Consider the following 19,515-nt stretch of genomic DNA (forward strand, 5'->3'; position numbering starts at 1 on the left):
AGGACTTTTCCACTTGTGGCAGCTGTCTTTTGTAGGCCAGTTAGCTGCATACCACCCACTTGGGAACAAAGACTGCCAATGCAGACACACTTAACGGGCAGCAAATCTGGCATGTTGTGGACATGAATAATTATCACCCACAATGACATAATGTCACACACACGATGGCTACAACAGCGGCAGGGGAAATTGGCCAGTGATTGGCTGTGTCATTGTCAGAAGTCCAACAAGTGAGTGATATGTTAGCTGCCAGGGATGACTGACCCAGCACTATAAGTCAACAGAGAAAAGAACAAGGAAAATAATTAGTACTATAAGCTTAATCAAATAAATTGGTTTATGAGGGTTGGCACAGGAAAAGTAATACATTTGTATGTTGGTAGTGGTATTGCAAACATCAAGTTTGTTGGCCTTTTTTGTCTTTTTTATGTCATTTATAGTCATGTGTATGTATAGCCTAGTAAAACCTGATGTTTGAGAAAATGGGAGTAATATTACATTTGTATTGTATCTGTTATGTACATAACAAAGACTATGAAGCATGGCAGCTGATGAGACACTGGGCTATATGATTCCCATCTAGGCTGGCTCCCAATAAAAGGATCTCTATAGCCAGCCCAAGAAAATGGGATGGATGATATTTCTAACCCTATAATAGACCAAGTCAGAGTCTGGAACTAGTATCCCTTGCCTAAATGTTTTGATGTATTGTTATGTTATACTGTATATTATGTTATATATTGTATACATTACAATATGTCAATAAAACAAATATGAAAATGAATGACAAAGGAATGCACCGAAGCAGAGGGCTTAGTAGGTATTTTCATCTTTATTCTTATTAAAATAATGTTTATTGTGGGACATGAGATATGACACAACACATGAACATAAGGCCCTTGGAAGACAGCAGCTGCTGTGAAGAGTACCTTCATTTGGCTTACTATGAGAGAAAGAAAGAACTGAGGAGAGTGGATGAATCTTTGTTTGCAGTAGGCATGTAATTAAATGGAAAAATCCCTTTTCTGGACCAGTTTGGCAGTCAACTGGCAGGCCTGGATGTGCGTTTTTCTGGACATCTTGGTTACGATATATACAGGTTTCAGAGTCGGTGCGTTACTCACATGACCAAATACACTGGCGAGAAAGATAACTAGCAACCAACTCCTGGGCTGGCTCAATAGAATACACATCTACCCCGATAATTCACCCAAGCTGTTATCATTATATGATCCAATTAAGACATGTGGTGAAGGGTTTCCTAGGGAGTTGTGAATGTTTATGTGTACTTCTTGATCTCGTCGTAGAGCACCAAGACAAAGGCGCCACCCATGCCTCGGATCACGTTGGACCAGGCCCCCTTGAAGAAGGCTTTGCCTCCCTCGTTCTTGGCGATCTTCTTCCAGCAGTCGATTGTGCCAGTGTACATGATGTCCGCTATTGAAATCGACACATTTGATCATTAAAATGTGAAATATAGGCCTACTGTAGGCAAATCAATGACAATTGCCATGCGTAATGTGCCCGTGCATTAAAGCAGAGAAATATTTCAATGGATCAGTTTATTTAATTTTTTTGTACCTTTATTTTAACTAGGCAAGTCAGTTAAGAACATATTCTTAATTACAATGACGGTCATTCATTGATATGATTCAACGAGTAGGCATACAACTAGCTCACCTGATTTGCGTCCTGACTGCATCATCATACGACGTCTGACGGTGTCAAAGGGGTATGAAATAATACCGGCGGCTGCGGTGACGCTCTGCGCAATCATCCAGCTGACGAAGATGTGCGTGTTCTTGGGGTCGGGCAGCATACCTAGACGATGACGTAGAGCAACATAATTGGGATTCTGTGCATATTCTTTTGTAAAATACAATACTTTAAACAACGTCCCAATTGCAAACAGCTACTTAGATTTTTGGCTTTAGCTCATGCTCCTCACCCTTGGCTGTGTCATAGACTCCAAAGTAAGCAGCTCTGTAGATGATGATGCCCTGGACAGACACGTTGAATCCCTGGTACAGGCCCTTGATACCGTCGGCTTTGTAGATTTTGCTGAGACAGCTGCCAAGACCGCTGAACTCTCTCTCAGCTCCGCTTTTTCCGATGTCGGCCGCGAGCCTGGTTCTGGCGAAGTCAAGTGGGTAAACGAAGCAAAGAGAAGTGGCACCGGCCGCACCACCGGATGCCAGGTTACCGGCGAACCAACGCCAGAACTGCGTCTTCTGGTCCACTCCTCCAAGGAAGATCTTCTTGTACTTGTCCTTGAAAGCGAAGTTGAGGGCTTGGGTAGGGAAGTAACGAATCACATTGGCCAGGTTGCCTCTCCAGAAGGAGATAAAGCCTTGCTCTTTGGGAATCCTCCTGACGCAGTCCATGATCCCTTTGTACTGCATTTCCTTTGTGATTTGTTGGCTGGCATGTTGGACCTGGAGAGCAGAACAACAGAAGACAATTAATTTTTCAATTTAGCCTCAATTCAGTAAGCAAAAAAAAAGAAGGCATGTCAATCGGGTTGTATCATTGTACTTTAGGCCTACTTTGTATTACGCAACTGAAGTTTATCTTATAGCAAGAGCCTAACAATATTGAGTTTGTTGTTGGGACAAATTCCTAATTCACTTTAATTCAATGATAATCACGGGTTTGTAGGAATGCATGTGTGCAATTTCTATTATAATGAGCTATTCTCAGCGCTGTTGTATACTGGCCATTGCTTGTCACTTGAGCACAGTCTGTGTGTATTGGGTTGCATGCGTCTGGATAAATTTAGCTGTAGCCTAGGCCTAAACCAAATATCGCCGCTCTTATATCCAAACGATTATCGACATTTTGGCCTAATTAATTATCATCCTATTAATCGAAACATAGCATTACGTGTACTTGAAATCAACATTAAAATATAAGAACGCATCAAATAAATTAACTTTATGTTATTCCAAATAGTCATTTTTCTTTTCTGACCTGAAATTCATATGATTCGGTTTCTGTTCTGAACGAAAGGCCAAATCTTGAGTCCTATCGAATCCAATTAGAAAGCTCAATACCACCTTGGACAGCGACAAGTCATGTGCGTAAGAAACGTCTCCAAAGCGCTTTTCGCATGTCTTTCTCCATGAAAACCATTTGACAAATTAATCTAATTGTATTACAATCTTACTCAATGGATAGCCAATAATATATTAACTTTATGACAGAGACTGGAAAACAATTATTCTCACTCAGTCTTACCTGGAGCAACAACTTTACTCTCTCAATTGGAGCAACAGCTGTCTTGGAAATGGCAGCAGCAATGCCACCAGCCAAAAAGTCCTTAATGAAGCTAACCACCGCGTCCGACATGTTTTCAAGTTCCTCCTCGTGGAGTAGAGGTCAGACCCTAAATGTTCCAGACAGCCCTCACCAAGATACCCTCACAGAAACCCAACGCCCCTCCAAGTGGACGAAGAGCCCCCATCCTGCCTAATATATCTGGGATATATATCGCGAGAATTTGGGGGTGATGGATATGCAGACGGTCGAACAGATTGGCGAGGCTAAATAAATATCCTAGGTTAAGGTTCGAATCTTAGCCATGTCTATTAAATAAAGTGTAATAGAACACTTCGGGACTTTTAAAGGGCAAATTCAAGTCATTTTCCAATTACACAGTGGTGTTAGATAATATTTCTTATTCTGCTATTTAATAACATCACAACATCGCAGCTATTTATAATTATTTATGTTCTATTTATTCTTTAGGTCAACGTTTTATCGCAGTTTAGGGTGGGCACCATGATTCCATTGTGCAATTAACGCATGGGTAGGCTAAGTTTTTCAAATGTAATTTTAAGCTTAGCTTTTTAATGTATCTTCATAATTCAATATAGGTCTTATTGTTCTGATAAATGTGATTTAAGAGGTTAGGCCTGGCAATTAGGCCATCAAAATTCACACATTAACAGCGAGTGCGAGAGGGTGACATTGTTGCTGGTATGCATGCGACTTTGAAGACTTTAACTTAGCTTGCCAACTTTTTAACATTGTGATGTTATTGATGTGGTGAGGATTTGCTTCATAGCCTGACCTGTAGCCTATGATGCGTTTTGAAAAGCCGGAAGCGCGCGCGTCTCCATTTAACAGAATGTCAATGTGACCTACAGCGCAGAAGTAGGTTATATGTGCTGATTATGGCCTTCTTTGTAATTATTATTAATTGTCAATGGAATTGTATTTTTCATATCTTCAGGCCTGTTCCTGCTAACAACGTTGGCTATTTAGGACAAGCTTTCACCCCTGGAACGAAATAATTCCTCCGTTTTGTATGCATTAGGCCAAAACCTTCAGCAAAACATGTTACAGTAGGTTCGTCGTTTTGACCATTTCTAACCTGTTGTTCCAGCTTTGAAAACAGACTCATATCCTTGCATTTCTCACACACAGGAAAGCATGTTTGATCGTTTCTTGGATACGGATATAGTCTCTTGCAGAACATTATGTAGCTTGTGACTTAACCAACACAATAGTAACCTATGAAAACAAAACATAAGCCCTGTAATTAAATGTACAAAAGGACCTGGAGTTGCTGCCAAAGACCCGCGTGCGCCCACACCATTCACTCTCCACTTGGTTGCTGAGACAGTAACAGTCGAATTCAATCAAACTCTATTTAATTGGTATTTCTGGATGGCAAAACACAATCATTCTGTTTGCACAACAATAATGGGTCAATAATGTACCTAAAATACTAATGTTTTGAATCAAAGAGATGTTAACGTATACACCTATAGTATACACCTATATATAGCCTACTTGCTGTCTATAGTCTGTACTGTGTGGGAAGAATATAGCCTACTATTTTACTATAGGGTTTTCTTATACTTACAACCCTGATTACCGGGTTAATTATAAAATATCTGAACCAAGACCATTGCTTTGCCCTTTCACCTGTGACAAATACTAATGTAGGTGAATGCCAGCCGGATCCCATTGATAACTAATAAGCTAATGAGTATGTGTGCTTATATGTGTGGTTATAGAAGCCCAACTTTTTTCAAATTCCAGGCACAACGTTAATAGCCTATACATGCTCCTCGTGTCAGCCTTTCCATGAGACCTATGGCTGCAGCGTGGAGATCAAGAGATCCTGCACGAATAGGTCATGTGTGCGCGCAGGGGGCGTCAATGTCTACAGATAATTAGCCTACAAATGCGTCCTCGACGTGCATAGGAGCTTGGCTTGTGCCCTGTTGGAATGGGACCAAATCCTACGCGCACGTGCCCGCACATTGCAATAGGCTAATTGCGCAAATTACGCAAATGGATGGTGGGATTTATTATCACTATATGACTACAGTTATGCAACGAGTAATGCTCTCACATTTCCCTGGTTTTGCTGCACACTGATTTTAGCAGTTGTAGCAGGCTGCATAGCAACTGCGAGCAGTGCATTGCATTTTGACAGGCAGGGATAAATATAATAGGCTATTGAAACCCACTCAAATAACTTTAAATGGGGCGAATGCTATAGGCCTACTTTAAAACAAGTATAATTAAGGTTGCATGTAGGTTACATTTCCCACAGTTCGGAAAATGTGTAAAAAAAAGAAATACCCTTACATTGACGACTTTTTGGAAATCCAACCAGTTTTCCACGTTGATTCAACTTCATCACATTGCATTTTTTTGTAGAAATGACTTATAAACGACGTTGATTCAACCAGTTTTTGCGCAGTGGGGTATTTCAGCTGTGAGACTATCAATTTGTCAAGTTGCACACATAAAAATACCACATAAAACCAAGAACAACACCATTGTTCTTTGAGTTGACAACTCCACCCCACCGTTTACCACCGCAATAAATAAACTTTGGTGGAGAGGGCTGGAGTGCTTTCTGTTGTCTGTAGCAACCGCGCACCTATAGCCTATTCTGCAAAACCAACTCGAGTTGGAGACGAGGCACAAAAAGTTAACCTTTGCAATCGTACGCAGTGAAAGAACTTCAGAATAGAGTAGCATAAGCTATCGAGGAAGCATTAATAACGAATAGGCTGACGAAATAACAACGAATATAATTAAATAGGACTATTTTATGCTATCATCACCATGTGACATTTGCGACCGTTTTTATCCTGGAGTATGACAGATACAATGTCTAGACTGTCCTCGGTTGCTTCTCTTCGACTACCAGCCATTCAGCACCCGTTATCAAGACTCAGAGACCCAGAAACCCTCTCTCTCAGAGGCTACTCCAGAGATTACGCTGCGAGTGACGAAATTGTACCGCCGCTGTTGCGGGATGGGGGCCTCGACTTTGTTTTCCGAGGTCAAAACACAAGAAGGACCACAGATTATCCTTATGACAAGGCTCCGCCGAAGCAGAGCCGTTTCAGCCTGGCCTCGCAGCCAATCCCCGAAGGAGTCGAAGTCTCAGTAGCCCTTGATCCGGTTAAACCACGGCTGCCCATCTTTGGTGAGTAGCCTATTGCAATGTGATCTCTAGCTAAATGAATAATAGGATGGAGAAATACTGCGCAACAAAGTTGAATAGTCTCTCTCTCTCTCTTTCACACACACACACACACACACACACACACACACACACACACACACACACACACACACACACACACACACACACACACACACACACACACACACACACACACCACACGTGCGCGAATTCCTTTCAGTACCGTGAACAGCACTGGACCAGTTTCTCTGATCCAAATCTCCATGTGGTGGCGCCCTTCTACAAAACAATGTGCGACGTTCGGCCAGGTGCTTCTGATATTGGAGTTGGTAATTGTTGATTATCTTGGGAGGATTTTTTTTTTTTTAAGTGAATATGATCAGTGGTGGAAAAAGTACTCAGTTTTCATACTTGAGTAAAAGTAAAGATACCTTAATACAAAATAACTAAAGTAAAAGTTAAAGTCACCCAGTAAAATACAACTTGAGTAAAAGTCTAAAAGTATTTGGTTTTAAATATACTTAAGTATCAAAAGTAAATGGATTTGCTGAAATGTACTTAAGCATCAAAAGTACAAGTAAAATTTTTAACCATTTCAAATTCCTTATATTAAGCAAACCAGATTGCACAATTATATATATATATATATATATTTATATATATATATATATATATATATATTTACTGATAGCCAGGGACACACCCAACACTTAGACATAATCTACAAACAAAGTATTTGTGTTTAGTGAGTCCGCCAGATCAGAGGCAGTAGGGATGACCAGAGATGTTCTCTTGATAAGTTTGGGAATGGAACCATTTTCCTGTCAAAATGTAACGAGTACTTTTGGGTGTCAGGGAAAATGTATGGAGTAAAAAGTACATACTTTTCTTTAGGAATGTAGTGAAGTAAAAGTAAAAGTTGGCAAAACTCTAAATAGCAAAGTAAAGTACAGATACCCCAAAAAACAACTTAAGTAGTGCTTCAAAGTATTTTTACTTAAGTACTTCTTACACCACTAGATATGATAGACTACTAGGTCTAGTCTCTTCGAATATGGCAAATGTAATGTAAAACTCAATGTCTAGTGTTATTACAAAATCCATGAACTGCTGGATTGCAGGGTTGGGATAAAGTTCCAATTCAATAACAGGAAAAAAGGGCAACTATTTTCAATAACTTCTCAATAAACTGAAAGGAATAGTAGAATATATTCATAAATTCAAATTACTTCCTGAACTGACTTCAAAATGGTAGATTTTTTACACCTATCCCATCAGATCGACTAGCCTAAATGCAATCCACAATGACTTTGTGACTGTGTGCACTAAACTGGAGAATGCCGATACCCAGAAATAATTACAATTAATGTGTTTAAATTAGGATTGGTGAACTGCAATGCAATTACACAGAGTTTGCACTTATCAGGAGTGGTCATGATCCTAGTATGCTGTGAATGTGGTTGTGCTTTGGATAGGTCAGCGGGTGGCACCAGAGAGCAGGGGGAGCCGAGTCACCAGCCTAACCAGTGCCAGCAAAACCAGCATCACCAGTCAAACCAGTACCGTCAGCCAAACCAATACCAGCAGAACCAGTATCCTTACCAGAACTACTACCGCAGCCTCCTGCCCCGAGGCCCAGCTCAGGATCCAAGTGGACCAGGTACTGTCCCTCCCTCTTTCCGCCTCTTTCCTTTCATCCATCTTTTGGTCTCTTTTTCCCTCTTTTCATTACATTTCACTCCATCTGACATCTCCTATTCAACTACTCTCCATTTTTCAAGGGTGCTTATTCCTGTTCAACACTCAATGGAATGCTTGATTTAGGTCTAAGTCTGACCATTTGATCCATATTATATATTCCAAGACCACAGACAGCTTCTTAGCTATGAGCTCGACAACAGCAAGATTGTGCAGGAAGTCAGACAGTGTTGCTCTCCTTCTACATCAAAGTCAGTCTCGTTCTTAGTTTAAATAACAGACACAGATATGATGTGGAGTTGGGGTCCGGAGTAACGAAAGGGGGTTCAGTGGGGTCCTTGGACCATGCTGAGGGAAAACCCATAGGTACCCAGAGAACCTCATCCCCATTGGTCAAGAATGGTTAACACAGCATACCCAGGGAGGAGAGGCGGGAGAGGTAGAGATTAGCATTTTGAGTGTGAGTGTGTTATGGCTGAGATCTGCAGATGTCAGATGGGCATAGCTGACCAGGTTTAGCCCTGTCTGGAACCAAAGCACAAATGCGCCCACGCAGGCATGCAAGTGCGCACACACACACATACAGTTCAGTCATACATAGTATGCTGTACACTCATGCACAATGCAGTGTTCAGAGTACACCTACTGTGTGCACACATAGAGACACACACACCAAGGCAAACATAAAAATGCACAGACAGTCGGGGATACTGCCTGTCAAAAGGGATCCACAACAGTTATCTTAATACCCAAACCCCCTCCCTTGCTCTTCCTTAGATCAGAAGAAGTCCCTTGATAATAGAGACGATGAACGTCAGTCCTAACCTACCAGCAGGAAGGGCTAGCCTGCCTTTGACATCAGCATAGTTCCTAGTGGACGTCGCTTAGCTTCCTCTGTTTTGTTAGATGTGAGATGTTCAGTCATTATTGTTTTGACATGGTCAAAGCTGTCGAAAATGAATTTTTACGAAATGTTTCATGTTCTGATGGTTGATTGGTGTATTGAATGAACTAACAAATGAATGAACAACTGACCAAATGAATGAACAAATGAATGCACTGAATAGACTGAGTGAGCTATAGTCACTGCATTGATATCTTTGTGTTCTACCTCCAGCTTGAGCACGAGCTAAGGCAGAACACTCAGTCATTAGGACACTTGAACCTTCAACGAATGTTCAAGAACAACCATCCGGAGGGAAAAGCACTGGCCAATAGGTTAGGCTTTGACTAACGCACGCACGCGTACACACACACACACACTTTTTAAAAAGTATATTACCTACACAAAATCTTCTCCCTATACATTAACACCTACAGACACAGGATGTCCTTTATCCTATATGGTTTCTTGATCCCTCCCCTCTCTTTTGTCTATGCTCACAGAGATGTGTTGCTGATGATCCTCACCAAGTTTCTGGGCAGATTCATCACACTGCAGCAGTACAGCCAGTTGCTGCTCCGGTTAGTACATCAACCAAACGTAATAAATATCACATTTTAATAGTATAGTGCATTCAAATGCATTTGTTACAAAGCGCTGGGTAAAAGAGTTAGCGAGGTTGACAGTATAAAGAAAAAACATAATAGAAGTCTTAACTCTACAGGGCGGCAGGTAGCCTAGCAGGTAGAGCGTTGGGGCAGTAACTGAAAGGTTGCTGGTTCGAATACCTGAGCTGACACGATGGAAAATCTGTCGATGTGCCCTTGGGAAAGGCACTTAACTCTAATTTGCTCCCTTACAGAAAGAAAGAATAAACTCCTACGATGGCTGACTGTTTGAAACAACACATTTCACTGTACCTATCTGGTAGTTCCAGTCAAAAGTTTGGACACACCTACTCATTCAAGTGTTTTTCTTTATTTTTACTATTTTCTACATTGTAGAATAATAGTGAAGACATCATAACTATGAAATAACACATATGGAAACATGTAGTAACCAAAGAAGTGTTAAACAAATCAAAACATATATACAATTAGCTGTTCTTGCCATAATATGGACTTGGTCTTTTACCAAATAGGGCATTTATTTTAAATTGCATTTATTTGGGCTGCAATTTCTGAAGCTGGTAAATCTAATGAACTTATCCTCTACAGCAGAAGTAACTAGGTCTTCCTTTCCTGTGGTTTATGGTTTTTGCGACTGCACTTGAAGAAACTTTCAAAGTTCTTGAAATGTTCCCGATTGACTGACCTTCATGTCTCAAAGTAATGATGGACTGTCGTTTCTCTTTGCTTATTTGAACTGTTCTTGACATAATATATCTCATGAAGCTGGTTGACAGAATGCCAAGAGTGTGCAATGCTGTCATCAAGGCAAAGGGTGGCTACTTTGAAGAATTTGAAATATAAAATATATTTTGATTTGTTTAACACTTTTTTTGGTTACTACATTATTCAATATGTGTTATTTCATAGTTTTAATGTCTTTACTATTATTCTATGTAGAAAATAGTAAAAATTAAAAAAAAACTTGAATGAGTAGGTGTGTCCAAACTTTTGACTGGTACTGTATATATATATTTGTTTTGTCTAGCACACTCCTTTTCTAAAATCTGACCATGTGTGATGATGTTTGGTTTGATTCACTGAAACACTGAACTAGCCTACAATGAACTTGCCATGTGTAATAGAGTCATCTAAAAACAAAACCAATGAACCTGGGTTGGGGTCAATTCAATTTCAACTAAATTCAAAAGCTCAAAACTCTTCATAGAAAACCATGAATAATTCTTAAATTTGATCAAATCTAAAATAATCTCAATTCATCCCTGCAGTTAACTCCATCACTGGACTGAACCATACAGTAAAACATAACCTTTTTGAATCCTCCAGACTGCATTTGTCGAAGAAGGCAGCCATTAGCTTTGAGGAGCTGTGGGAGGCCATAAGAGAGTCTGGAGCAGGTGGACCAGCCACTTGGTTTAACCCCACCCAGTACCCCAGCACAGCCCCTCCCCTTGCTCCAGCTAAAGTCACAGCCTCCCAGACCCTATCCCTATTGCGGGGACAGGCCCAGAACAGGTAAGTCTGGATTGAGGACACCCAAAAATTTTGCAACCAATATAATGTTATATATATGGGGGATACAACCATCCCAGCTCTGAAGATTTTGCTGCGAAGAGACAGAATCATTAGAATATTTGTTTTGGTTCTGCCCATGTGTAGCTTGTTTTTGGTTGCAGGTTCAGGAATGGCTGAAGAATTGCAACATTTACCTGACGCTAACTCTGCAAATAGCAATGCTGGGGGATTTGAAAAGTCATAGTCAATCGATCAACAATATAATAATACTTTCAGCAAAACATTTTAGCTTTAATTTACAATCTGTAGAAGCTATGAGAATAGAAAGGTAAAATGTATATAGTATGTAAAAGATGGAAGTAGAAGCCTAACTGTTGTTGTCCATTAGTTTACTCCATTATGGAGGGTTAGGAGAACATAATAAAGGAAAATGTATAATTACATTTTATATTCTAAAATGTATGAAATTAAGTTTTTTTCCTCACCAATCTAAACACAATGCCCCATAATAACATAGCGAAAACAGGTTTTTAGAAATAAAAAAAACTGAAATACCTTATTTACATAAGTATTCAGACCCTTTGCCACAAGACTCAAAATTGAGCTCGGGTGCATCCTGTTTCCATTAAACATCCTTGAGATGTTTCCACAACTTGATTGGAGTCCATCTGAGGTAAATTCAATTGATTGGACATTACATTTACATTTTAGTCATTTAGCAGACGCTCTTATCCAGAGCGACTTACAGTAGCGAATGCATACATTTCATACATTTTTTCTCCGTACTGGTCCCCCATGGGAATCGAACCCACAACCCTGGCGTTGCAAACACCATGCTCTACCAACTGAGCCACACGGATTTAGAAAGGCACACACCTGTCTATATAAGGTCCCACAGTTGACAGGGCATGTCAGAGCAGAAACCAAGCCATGAGGTCGAAGGAATTGTCCGTAGAGCTCCGAGACAGGATTGTGTCGAGGCACAGATCTGGGGAAAGGTACCAAAAAATGTCTGCAGCATTGAAGGTCCCCAAGAACACAGTGGCCACCATCATTCTTAAATGGAAGAAGCTTGGAACCACCAAGACACTTCCTAGAGCTGGCCGTCCGGCTGAACTGAGCAATTGGGGAGAATGGCCGTGGTCAGGGAGGTGACCAAGAACCCGATGGTCACTCTGACAGAGCTCCAGATTTCCTATGTGGAGGAGGGACAACCTTCCAGAAGGACAACCATCTCTGCATCACTCCACCAATCAGGCCTTTATGGTATAGTGGCCAGACGGAAGCCACTCCTCAGTAAAAGGCACATGACGGCCGCTTGGAGTTTGCCAGAAGGCACCTAAAGGACTCTCAGACCATGAGAAACAAGATTCTCTGGTCTGATGAAAACAAGACTGAACTCTTTGGCCTGAATGCCAAGCGTTACGTCTAGAGGAAAACAGGCACCGCTCATCACCTGGCCAATACCATCTCTACGGTGAAGCATGGTGGTGGCAGCATCATGCTGTGGGCGGTTTTTCAGCGCAGGGACGGGAAGGCTAGTCAGGATTGAGGGTAAGATGAATCCTGCTCCACAGCGCTCACAGCGCTCAGGACCTCAAACTGGTGCGATGCTCCCCATCCAACCTGACAGATCTTGAGATGATCTGCAGAGAAGAATGAGAGAAATTCCCCAAATACAGGTGTGCCAAGCCTGTAGCGTTGTACCCAAAAAGACTTGAGGCTGTAATCGCTGCCAAAGATATTTCAACAAAGTACTGAGTAAACAGTCTGAATAATTATGTAAAACATTTTTTTTTAAACATTTGCAAACATTTAAAAAATCTTGTTACTTTGTCATTACGGGGTATTCTGTGTAGATTGATGAGGGGAAAAAACAATTTAATCAATTTTAGAATAAGGTTGTAATGTAACAAAATGTGGAAAAAGTCAAGGGTTCTGAATACTTTCCAAATGCACTGATATATATATATATATACACTGCTCAAAAAAATAAAGGGAACACTTAAACAACACAATGTAACTCCAAGTCAATCACACTCCTGTGAAATCAAACTGTCCACTTAGGAAGCAACACTGATTCACAATACATTTCACATGCTGTTGTGCAAATGGAATAGACAACAGGTGGAAATTATAGGCAATTAGCAAGACACCCCCAATAAAGGAGTGGTTCTGCAGGTGGGGACCACAGACCACTTCTCAGTTCCTATGCTTCTTGGCTGATGTTTTGGTCACTTTTGAATGATGGCGGTGCTTTCACTCTAGTGGTAGCATGAGACGGAGTCTACAACCCACACAAGTGGCTCAGGTAGTGCAGCTCATCCAGGATGGCACATCAATGTGAGCTGTGGCCAGAAGGTTTGCTGTGTGTCAGCGTAGTTTCCAGAGCAAGGAGGCGCTACCAGGAGACAGGCCAGTACATCAGGAGACGTGGAGGAGGCCGTAGGAGGGCAACAACCCAGCAGCAGGACCGCTACCTCCGCCTTTGTGCAAGGGGGAGCAGGAGGAGCACTGCCAGAGCCCTGCAAAATGACCTCCAGCAGGCCACAAATGTGCATGTGTCTGCTCAAACGGTCAGAAACAGACTCCATGAGGGTGGTATGAGGGGCCGACGTCCACAGGTGGGGGTTGTGCTTACAGCCCAACACCGTGCAGGACGTTTGGCATTTGCCAGAGAACACCAAGATTGGCAAATTCGCCACTGGCGCCCTGTGCTCTTCACAGATGAAAGCAGGTTCACACTGAGCACGTGACAGACGTCACAGAGTCTGGAGACGCCGTTGAGAACGTTTTGCTGCCTGCAACATCCTCCAGCATGACCGGTTTGGCGGTGGGTCAGTCATGGTGTGGGGTGGCATTTCTTTGGGGGGCCGCACAGCCCTCCATGTGCTCGCCAGAGGTAGCCTGGCTGCCATTAGGTACCGAGATGAGATCCTCAGACCACTTGTGAGACCATATGCTGGTGCGGTTGGCCCTGGGTTCCTCCTAATGCAAGACAATGCTAGACCTCATGTGGCTGGAGTGTGTCAGCAGTTCCTGCAAGAGGAAGGCATTGATGCTATGGACTGGCCCGCCCGTTCCCCAGACCTGAATCCAATTGAGCACATCTGGGACATCATGTCTCGCTCCATCCACCAACGCCACGTCGCACCACAGACTGTCCAGGAGTTGGCAGATGCTTTAGTCCAGGTCTGGGAGGAGATCCCTCAGGAGACCATCCGCCACCTCATCAGGAGCATGCCCAGGCATTGTGGGGAGGTCATACAGGCACGTGGAGGCCACACACACTACTGAGCCTCATTTTGACTTGTTTTAAGGACATTACATCAAAGTTGGATCAGTCTGTAGTGTGGTTTTCCACTTTAATTTTTAGTGTGACTCCAAATCCAGACCTCCATGGGTTGATAAATTGGATTTCCATTGATTATTTTTGTGATTTTGTTGTCAGCACATTCAACTATGTAAAGAAAAAAGTATTTAATACGATTATTTCTTTCATTCAGGTCTAGGATGTGTTGTTTAAGTGTTCCCTTTATTTTTTGGAGCGGTATATATATATATATATATATATATATATATATATATATATATATATATATATATTTACGAAATATATACATATTTACCAAAAAATATATATGGGGATTGGAAATTATGCAGACAATTACATTGATGGAAGCTACAATCTAAATGAAATGTTAAAGGTGATCTATCCCCCAATTTTTTGGTTTGTTTTATAAGTAAATATATTGTAAGTTATGCTATCGTTGTGCCGGGGTTGTACTTCAGACTTTAAGGAAAGTGTGAGTGTGTTATGGCTGAGATCTGCAAGTGTCAGACAGGTACAGCGGATGGTTAAGTTAGCATCTCTATTGCCTTCCTGAGAGCTGAAGTACTGTCGTCCACCTGCCTAGACATGCCTTGGCAATGCAGTGTCTAAATTCCAACATGGTGAAATCGTGATATTGGTTGTGACAGATACTGTACCACAACCCCAAAAACTGCATTACTAGACCATCAGTTCTGAAATCTCTGGGTCGAAGAAGACTGGGGATTGACTAACCCTGGAAAGATAACTCTAGACAAAAGGCAGGCTTAGGGTGAGTTTAGCTACAAAGCTTTCGGGAAACTCACCCCCTGTATAGTTAGATTCAAACAATGCAGAGCCAAAATGGCCCTTTCTGTTTTAAGTTAATGCTGACGCAATTCTCCCGCTTTAGAGCAATCTCAGTTCAAACTTGGTAGGATGCTTTAAACACTGGGCACATTCATACTCCCTTTCTATCGACAGAGGAGCCCAAAACCACAGGACTCAGGGGAAAGGAGATTATTTAAGTATTTACCTCTTCTCTTTGGTGCCATTGTCGGGGTGTCAAATGGTGTGTGTGTGTGTATATGTGTGAGTGTGTGTGGGTGGGTGTGGGCGCATGCGCAAGAGACAGTTTGTCATCAGCAGCTCTCGACCGGGGAGGTATGTGTGTCTCCCCTGTCAGGGCAAACTGGCAAACCGGCTGTGGTGGACAGACACACACACACACACACACACACACACACACACACACACACACACACACACACACATAAACACATTCCAGTGGAGGCTGAGAAGGCCTGAGAGCCACCAGTTCAGAAATCCCCGTGACCAATTAGGAAGACCTGGAGACTCCCAGTCAGTTGGAGCAAAGAGAAGGGGAGAGGGGGAGTGAGAGACAGGGGGTGGGTGGGAGAGGAAGAGAAAGAGGGAAGAGTGAGGGAAAGAGAGCAGGAGGGGATTGAAAGGGAGGGAATACAAGAGAAAGAGTGACCAAAAAAAGAACAGCATGAAAAACAAGGCAGTCGTGTAAAGTAACTAAGTAGTAACTAAGTACTACTTAAGTCGTTTTTGGGAATATATGTACTCTACTTTATTATTTCTATTTTTGACAACTTTTACTTTTACTCCAAATTAGAAAAAAACATATATAATTTTGCTCCCATACATTTTCCCTGACACACGAAAGTACCAGTTACATATCAAATGCTCAGGCAGGACAGCAATATGGTCCAATTTAAAAACCTATCAATATAACACGTTGTCATCCCTACTGACTCTGATCTGGCAGACTCACTAAGCAGAAATAATGTGCTTGTAAATTATGTCTGAGTGTTGGAGTGTGCCCCTGGCTGTCCTTACATTTAAAAAACAAGAAAAATGTGTAGTCTGGTTTGCTTAATAAAAGGAATTTGATTTACTTTCACCTTTTACTTTTACTCAAGTATGACAATTGAGTACCTTTTCCACCACTGTACTTAAGTACATTTAAAACCAGATACGTTTAGACTAGTAGTATTTTACTGTGTGACTTTCACACACTTTTACTTGAGTCATCTTTACTTGAGGTATCTTTACTTATATTCAAGAATGACAATTGAGTACGTTTCCACCACTGAAAGGAGGAGAGAGAAAATAAGAGGGTGTAGAGAAATGGAACTCAGGAATAGAGAGAAGTTAGAGGGACAGATAAAACGGTGAGAGCAAGAGAAAAGGGTGAGGGAGAGAAAGAAAAACTCAGGAAGAGAGAGGAGTGAGAAGCACAGAAAGGACGAGAGAGAGCGAGAGAAAAGAAAGAGAGAGGGAGGGAGAGTCAAACTCTTTAATCCCATTACCCCTTACTGATGTGTCTGATTGACAGGACTTTTTTTCTCGCTTTCCATAAGGCGTTCACCCGCAGGCGTCCTAGTATTGTTATCTTTTGAAAACGTCTGTTAGTCAGTCACACTAGCAACCACCCTGTGGACACTAGGCTACATTTATAAAGTAAGTAAAAGTAACTAGCCTTGCACAAGCCTAGGCATTTGTGCGAGACAGAATTGTTACGGCTGTCATAGAGAAGGGACCAAAGCGCAGCGTGGTAAGTGTTCATTATATTTATTAAACAATGAAACACTAGAACAAAGAAACAAAACGAAAAGCCAAACAGTTCCGTCAGGTAACGAAATACAAAACAACTACCCACAAAACATAGGTGGAAAAAGGCTACCTAAGTATGGTTCCCAATCAGAGACAACGATAGACAGCTGCCTCTGATTGGAAACCATACCTGGCCAAAACATATAAATATAAATACATAGACTGCCCACCCCATATCACACCCTGACCTAACTAAACAGAGAAAAACGTCTCTCTCAGGTCAGGGCGTGACAATACCCCCCACCCCCCCCCCCCAAAAGGTGGGGACTCCCAGCCGCAAACCTGAACCTATAGGGGAGGGTCCGGGTGGGCATCTATACTTGGCGGCGGCTTTGGTTCGGGGCATAGCCCCCACACCGCCCGCTGATCCCCCCGCTTCTGTGTCGCCGGAGGAACCAGACCGTGGATCATCGCCGGAGCCTCTGAACTGCCGACTGCCTCTGAAGACTCTGGGCTGCAGACCGCCGTTGAAGACTCTGGGCTGCAGACCGCCGCTGAAGACTCTGGGCTGTAGGCCGTCTCAGGAGGTTCCGTACTGGGGAGCGTCGCTGGAGGTTCCGTACTGGGGAGCGTCGCTGGAGGCTCCGGACTGGGGAGCGTCGCTGGAGGCTCCGGACTGGGGAGCGTCGCTGAAGGCTCCGGACTGGAGGGCGTCGCTGTAGGTTCCAGACTGGGGACCGTCGCTGCAGGCTCCGTGCCATGGATCATCACTACAGGTTCCGCGCCATGGATCATCGCTGGAGGCTTTGTGCCATGGATCATCACTGGAGGCTCCGGGCCATGGATCATCACTACAGGTTCCGCGCCATGGATCATCGCTGGAGGCTTTGTGCCATGGATCATCACTGGAGGCTCCGGGCCATGGATTATCACTGGAGGCTTCGTGCCATGGATCATCTCTACCGGCTCCGGGCCATGGAACATCCCTACAGGCTTCTTGCCATGGATTATCCCTACAGGCTCCGGGCCATGGATTATCACTGGAGGCTTCGTGCCATGGATCATCCCTACAGGCTCCGGGCCATGGATCATCACTGGAGGCTTCGTGCCATGGATTATCACTGGAGGCTCCGGGCCATAAATTATCACTGGAGGCTTCGTGCCATGGATCATCCCTACAGGCTCTGGGCCATGGATCATCACTGGAGGCTTCGTGCCATGGATTATCACTGGAGGCTTCGGACCATAGATCATCACTGGAGGCTTCCTACGTGGAGCTGGAACCGGTCTCAACGGACTGGGGAGATGCACAGGAGACTGGGTGCACAGAACAGGCACAGGGTATACTGGGCCGTGGAGGCGCACTGGAGGTCTGGAGGTTAGGGCTGGCACACCCCGTCCTGGCTGGATGTTTATTTTAGCCCAGCAAGGGCGGAGCGCTGGCACAGAATGAACTGGTTTGTGCTGGTGAACGGGGGGTACCGTGCGTAGAGCTGGCGCAGGATAACCTGGGCCAAAGAGACGCACTGGAGACCAGGAACGCTGAGCCGGAACACTTCTTCCTGGCTGACTGCCAACTCTAGCACGGCAACTGTGGGAAGCTTGCACCGAGCGCCCCGGGCTGTAGCTGCGGGTGAACGCCTTATGGAAAGCAAGAAAAAAGTCCTGTCATCCCCGCATAACACGGTGCTTGCTTGGTCACTCGCTCCCCACGGTAAGCACGGGGATTTGGCTCAGGTCTCAACCTCAATTTCGCCAATCTCCCTGTGTGCCCCCCCCCAAAAAAATGTTTGGGCACTGCTTGTTCCTCATAGTATCGCCTTTCCGCTTTCGCTGCCTCTATCTCCTCTTGCGGACGGCGATACTCCCCAGCCTTGTCCAGGGTCCTGCCCCATCCAGGATTTCCTCCCAGGTCCAGTCCTCCTGACCATGCTGCTTGGTCCTTTGGTGGTGGGTAGTTCTGTTACGGCTGTCGTAGAGAGGGGACCAAAGCGCAGCGTGGTAAGTGTTCATTATATTTATTAAACAATGAAACACTAGAACAAAGAAACAAAACGAAAAGCCAAACAGTTCCGTCAGGTAACGAAATACAAAACAGAAAACAACTACCCACAAAACACAGGTGGAAAAAGGCTGCCTAAGTATGGTTCCCAATCAGAGACAACGATAGACAGCTGCCTCTGATTGGAAACCATACCTGGCCAAAACATAGAAATATAAATACATAGAATGCCCACCCCATATCACACCCTGACCTAACTAAACAGAGAAAAACGTCTCTCTCAGGTCAGGGCGTGACAAGAATGGCTCATTGGAAATGGAAACTATCTGTTTATGTAGCGTGAGGCAGCTTGATGTACAAGTACACCCCCTCAACAGGACACTAGTCTATTGCAGGGCCTTACCCCCAATCTATGTCCTTAACATTTACAAAGTATTA

At 43.3% G+C, this 19,515-nt stretch overlaps 2 protein-coding genes across 2 annotated transcripts in view; one reads left to right on the forward strand and one right to left on the reverse strand.

The window, feature by feature from the left end:
- Positions 1 to 813: 813 nt before the first annotated feature.
- Positions 814 to 3,466, reverse strand: slc25a4 (solute carrier family 25 member 4). Its single transcript, XM_029750177.1, has 4 exons — positions 3,238 to 3,466; positions 1,949 to 2,435; positions 1,681 to 1,821; positions 814 to 1,437 (listed from the first exon to the last, which is right to left on the reverse strand). Exons 1-4 carry the CDS (start codon positions 3,346 to 3,348, stop codon positions 1,280 to 1,282), a joined length of 897 nt encoding a protein of 298 aa, XP_029606037.1. The 5' UTR covers positions 3,349 to 3,466; the 3' UTR covers positions 814 to 1,279.
- Positions 3,467 to 5,901: 2,435 nt separating this feature from the next.
- The window catches only part of LOC115192067 (EF-hand calcium-binding domain-containing protein 6), a 74,331-nt gene continuing 60,717 nt past the window's right edge, over positions 5,902 to 19,515 (forward strand). The window contains exons 1-5 of the mRNA XM_029750178.1: positions 5,902 to 6,457; positions 7,933 to 8,117; positions 9,273 to 9,373; positions 9,542 to 9,619; positions 10,994 to 11,182. Coding sequence (XP_029606038.1) covers positions 6,124 to 6,457; positions 7,933 to 8,117; positions 9,273 to 9,373; positions 9,542 to 9,619; positions 10,994 to 11,182 — 887 coding nt within the window. The 5' untranslated portion in view covers positions 5,902 to 6,123. The remainder of the gene's footprint in view (positions 6,458 to 7,932; positions 8,118 to 9,272; positions 9,374 to 9,541; positions 9,620 to 10,993; positions 11,183 to 19,515) is intronic.

This window comes from Salmo trutta, chromosome 4 (genome assembly GCF_901001165.1).
Source record: "Salmo trutta chromosome 4, fSalTru1.1, whole genome shotgun sequence".
Classification (NCBI taxonomy): domain Eukaryota; kingdom Metazoa; phylum Chordata; class Actinopteri; order Salmoniformes; family Salmonidae; genus Salmo; species Salmo trutta.

Excerpts from the sequence above, each read along its gene's own strand:
- slc25a4 (XM_029750177.1), bottom strand. The coding sequence starts at position 3,348 with ATGTCGGACGCGGTGGTTAGCTTCATTAAGGACTTTTTGGCTGGTGGC. Across the intron at positions 2,436-3,237 it reads GAGTAAAGTTGTTGCTCCAG|GTCCAACATGCCAGCCAACA; the intron begins GTAAGACTGAGT and ends TCTGCTCTCCAG. Across the intron at positions 1,822-1,948 it reads AGTCTATGACACAGCCAAGG|GTATGCTGCCCGACCCCAAG; the intron begins GTGAGGAGCATG and ends GTCATCGTCTAG.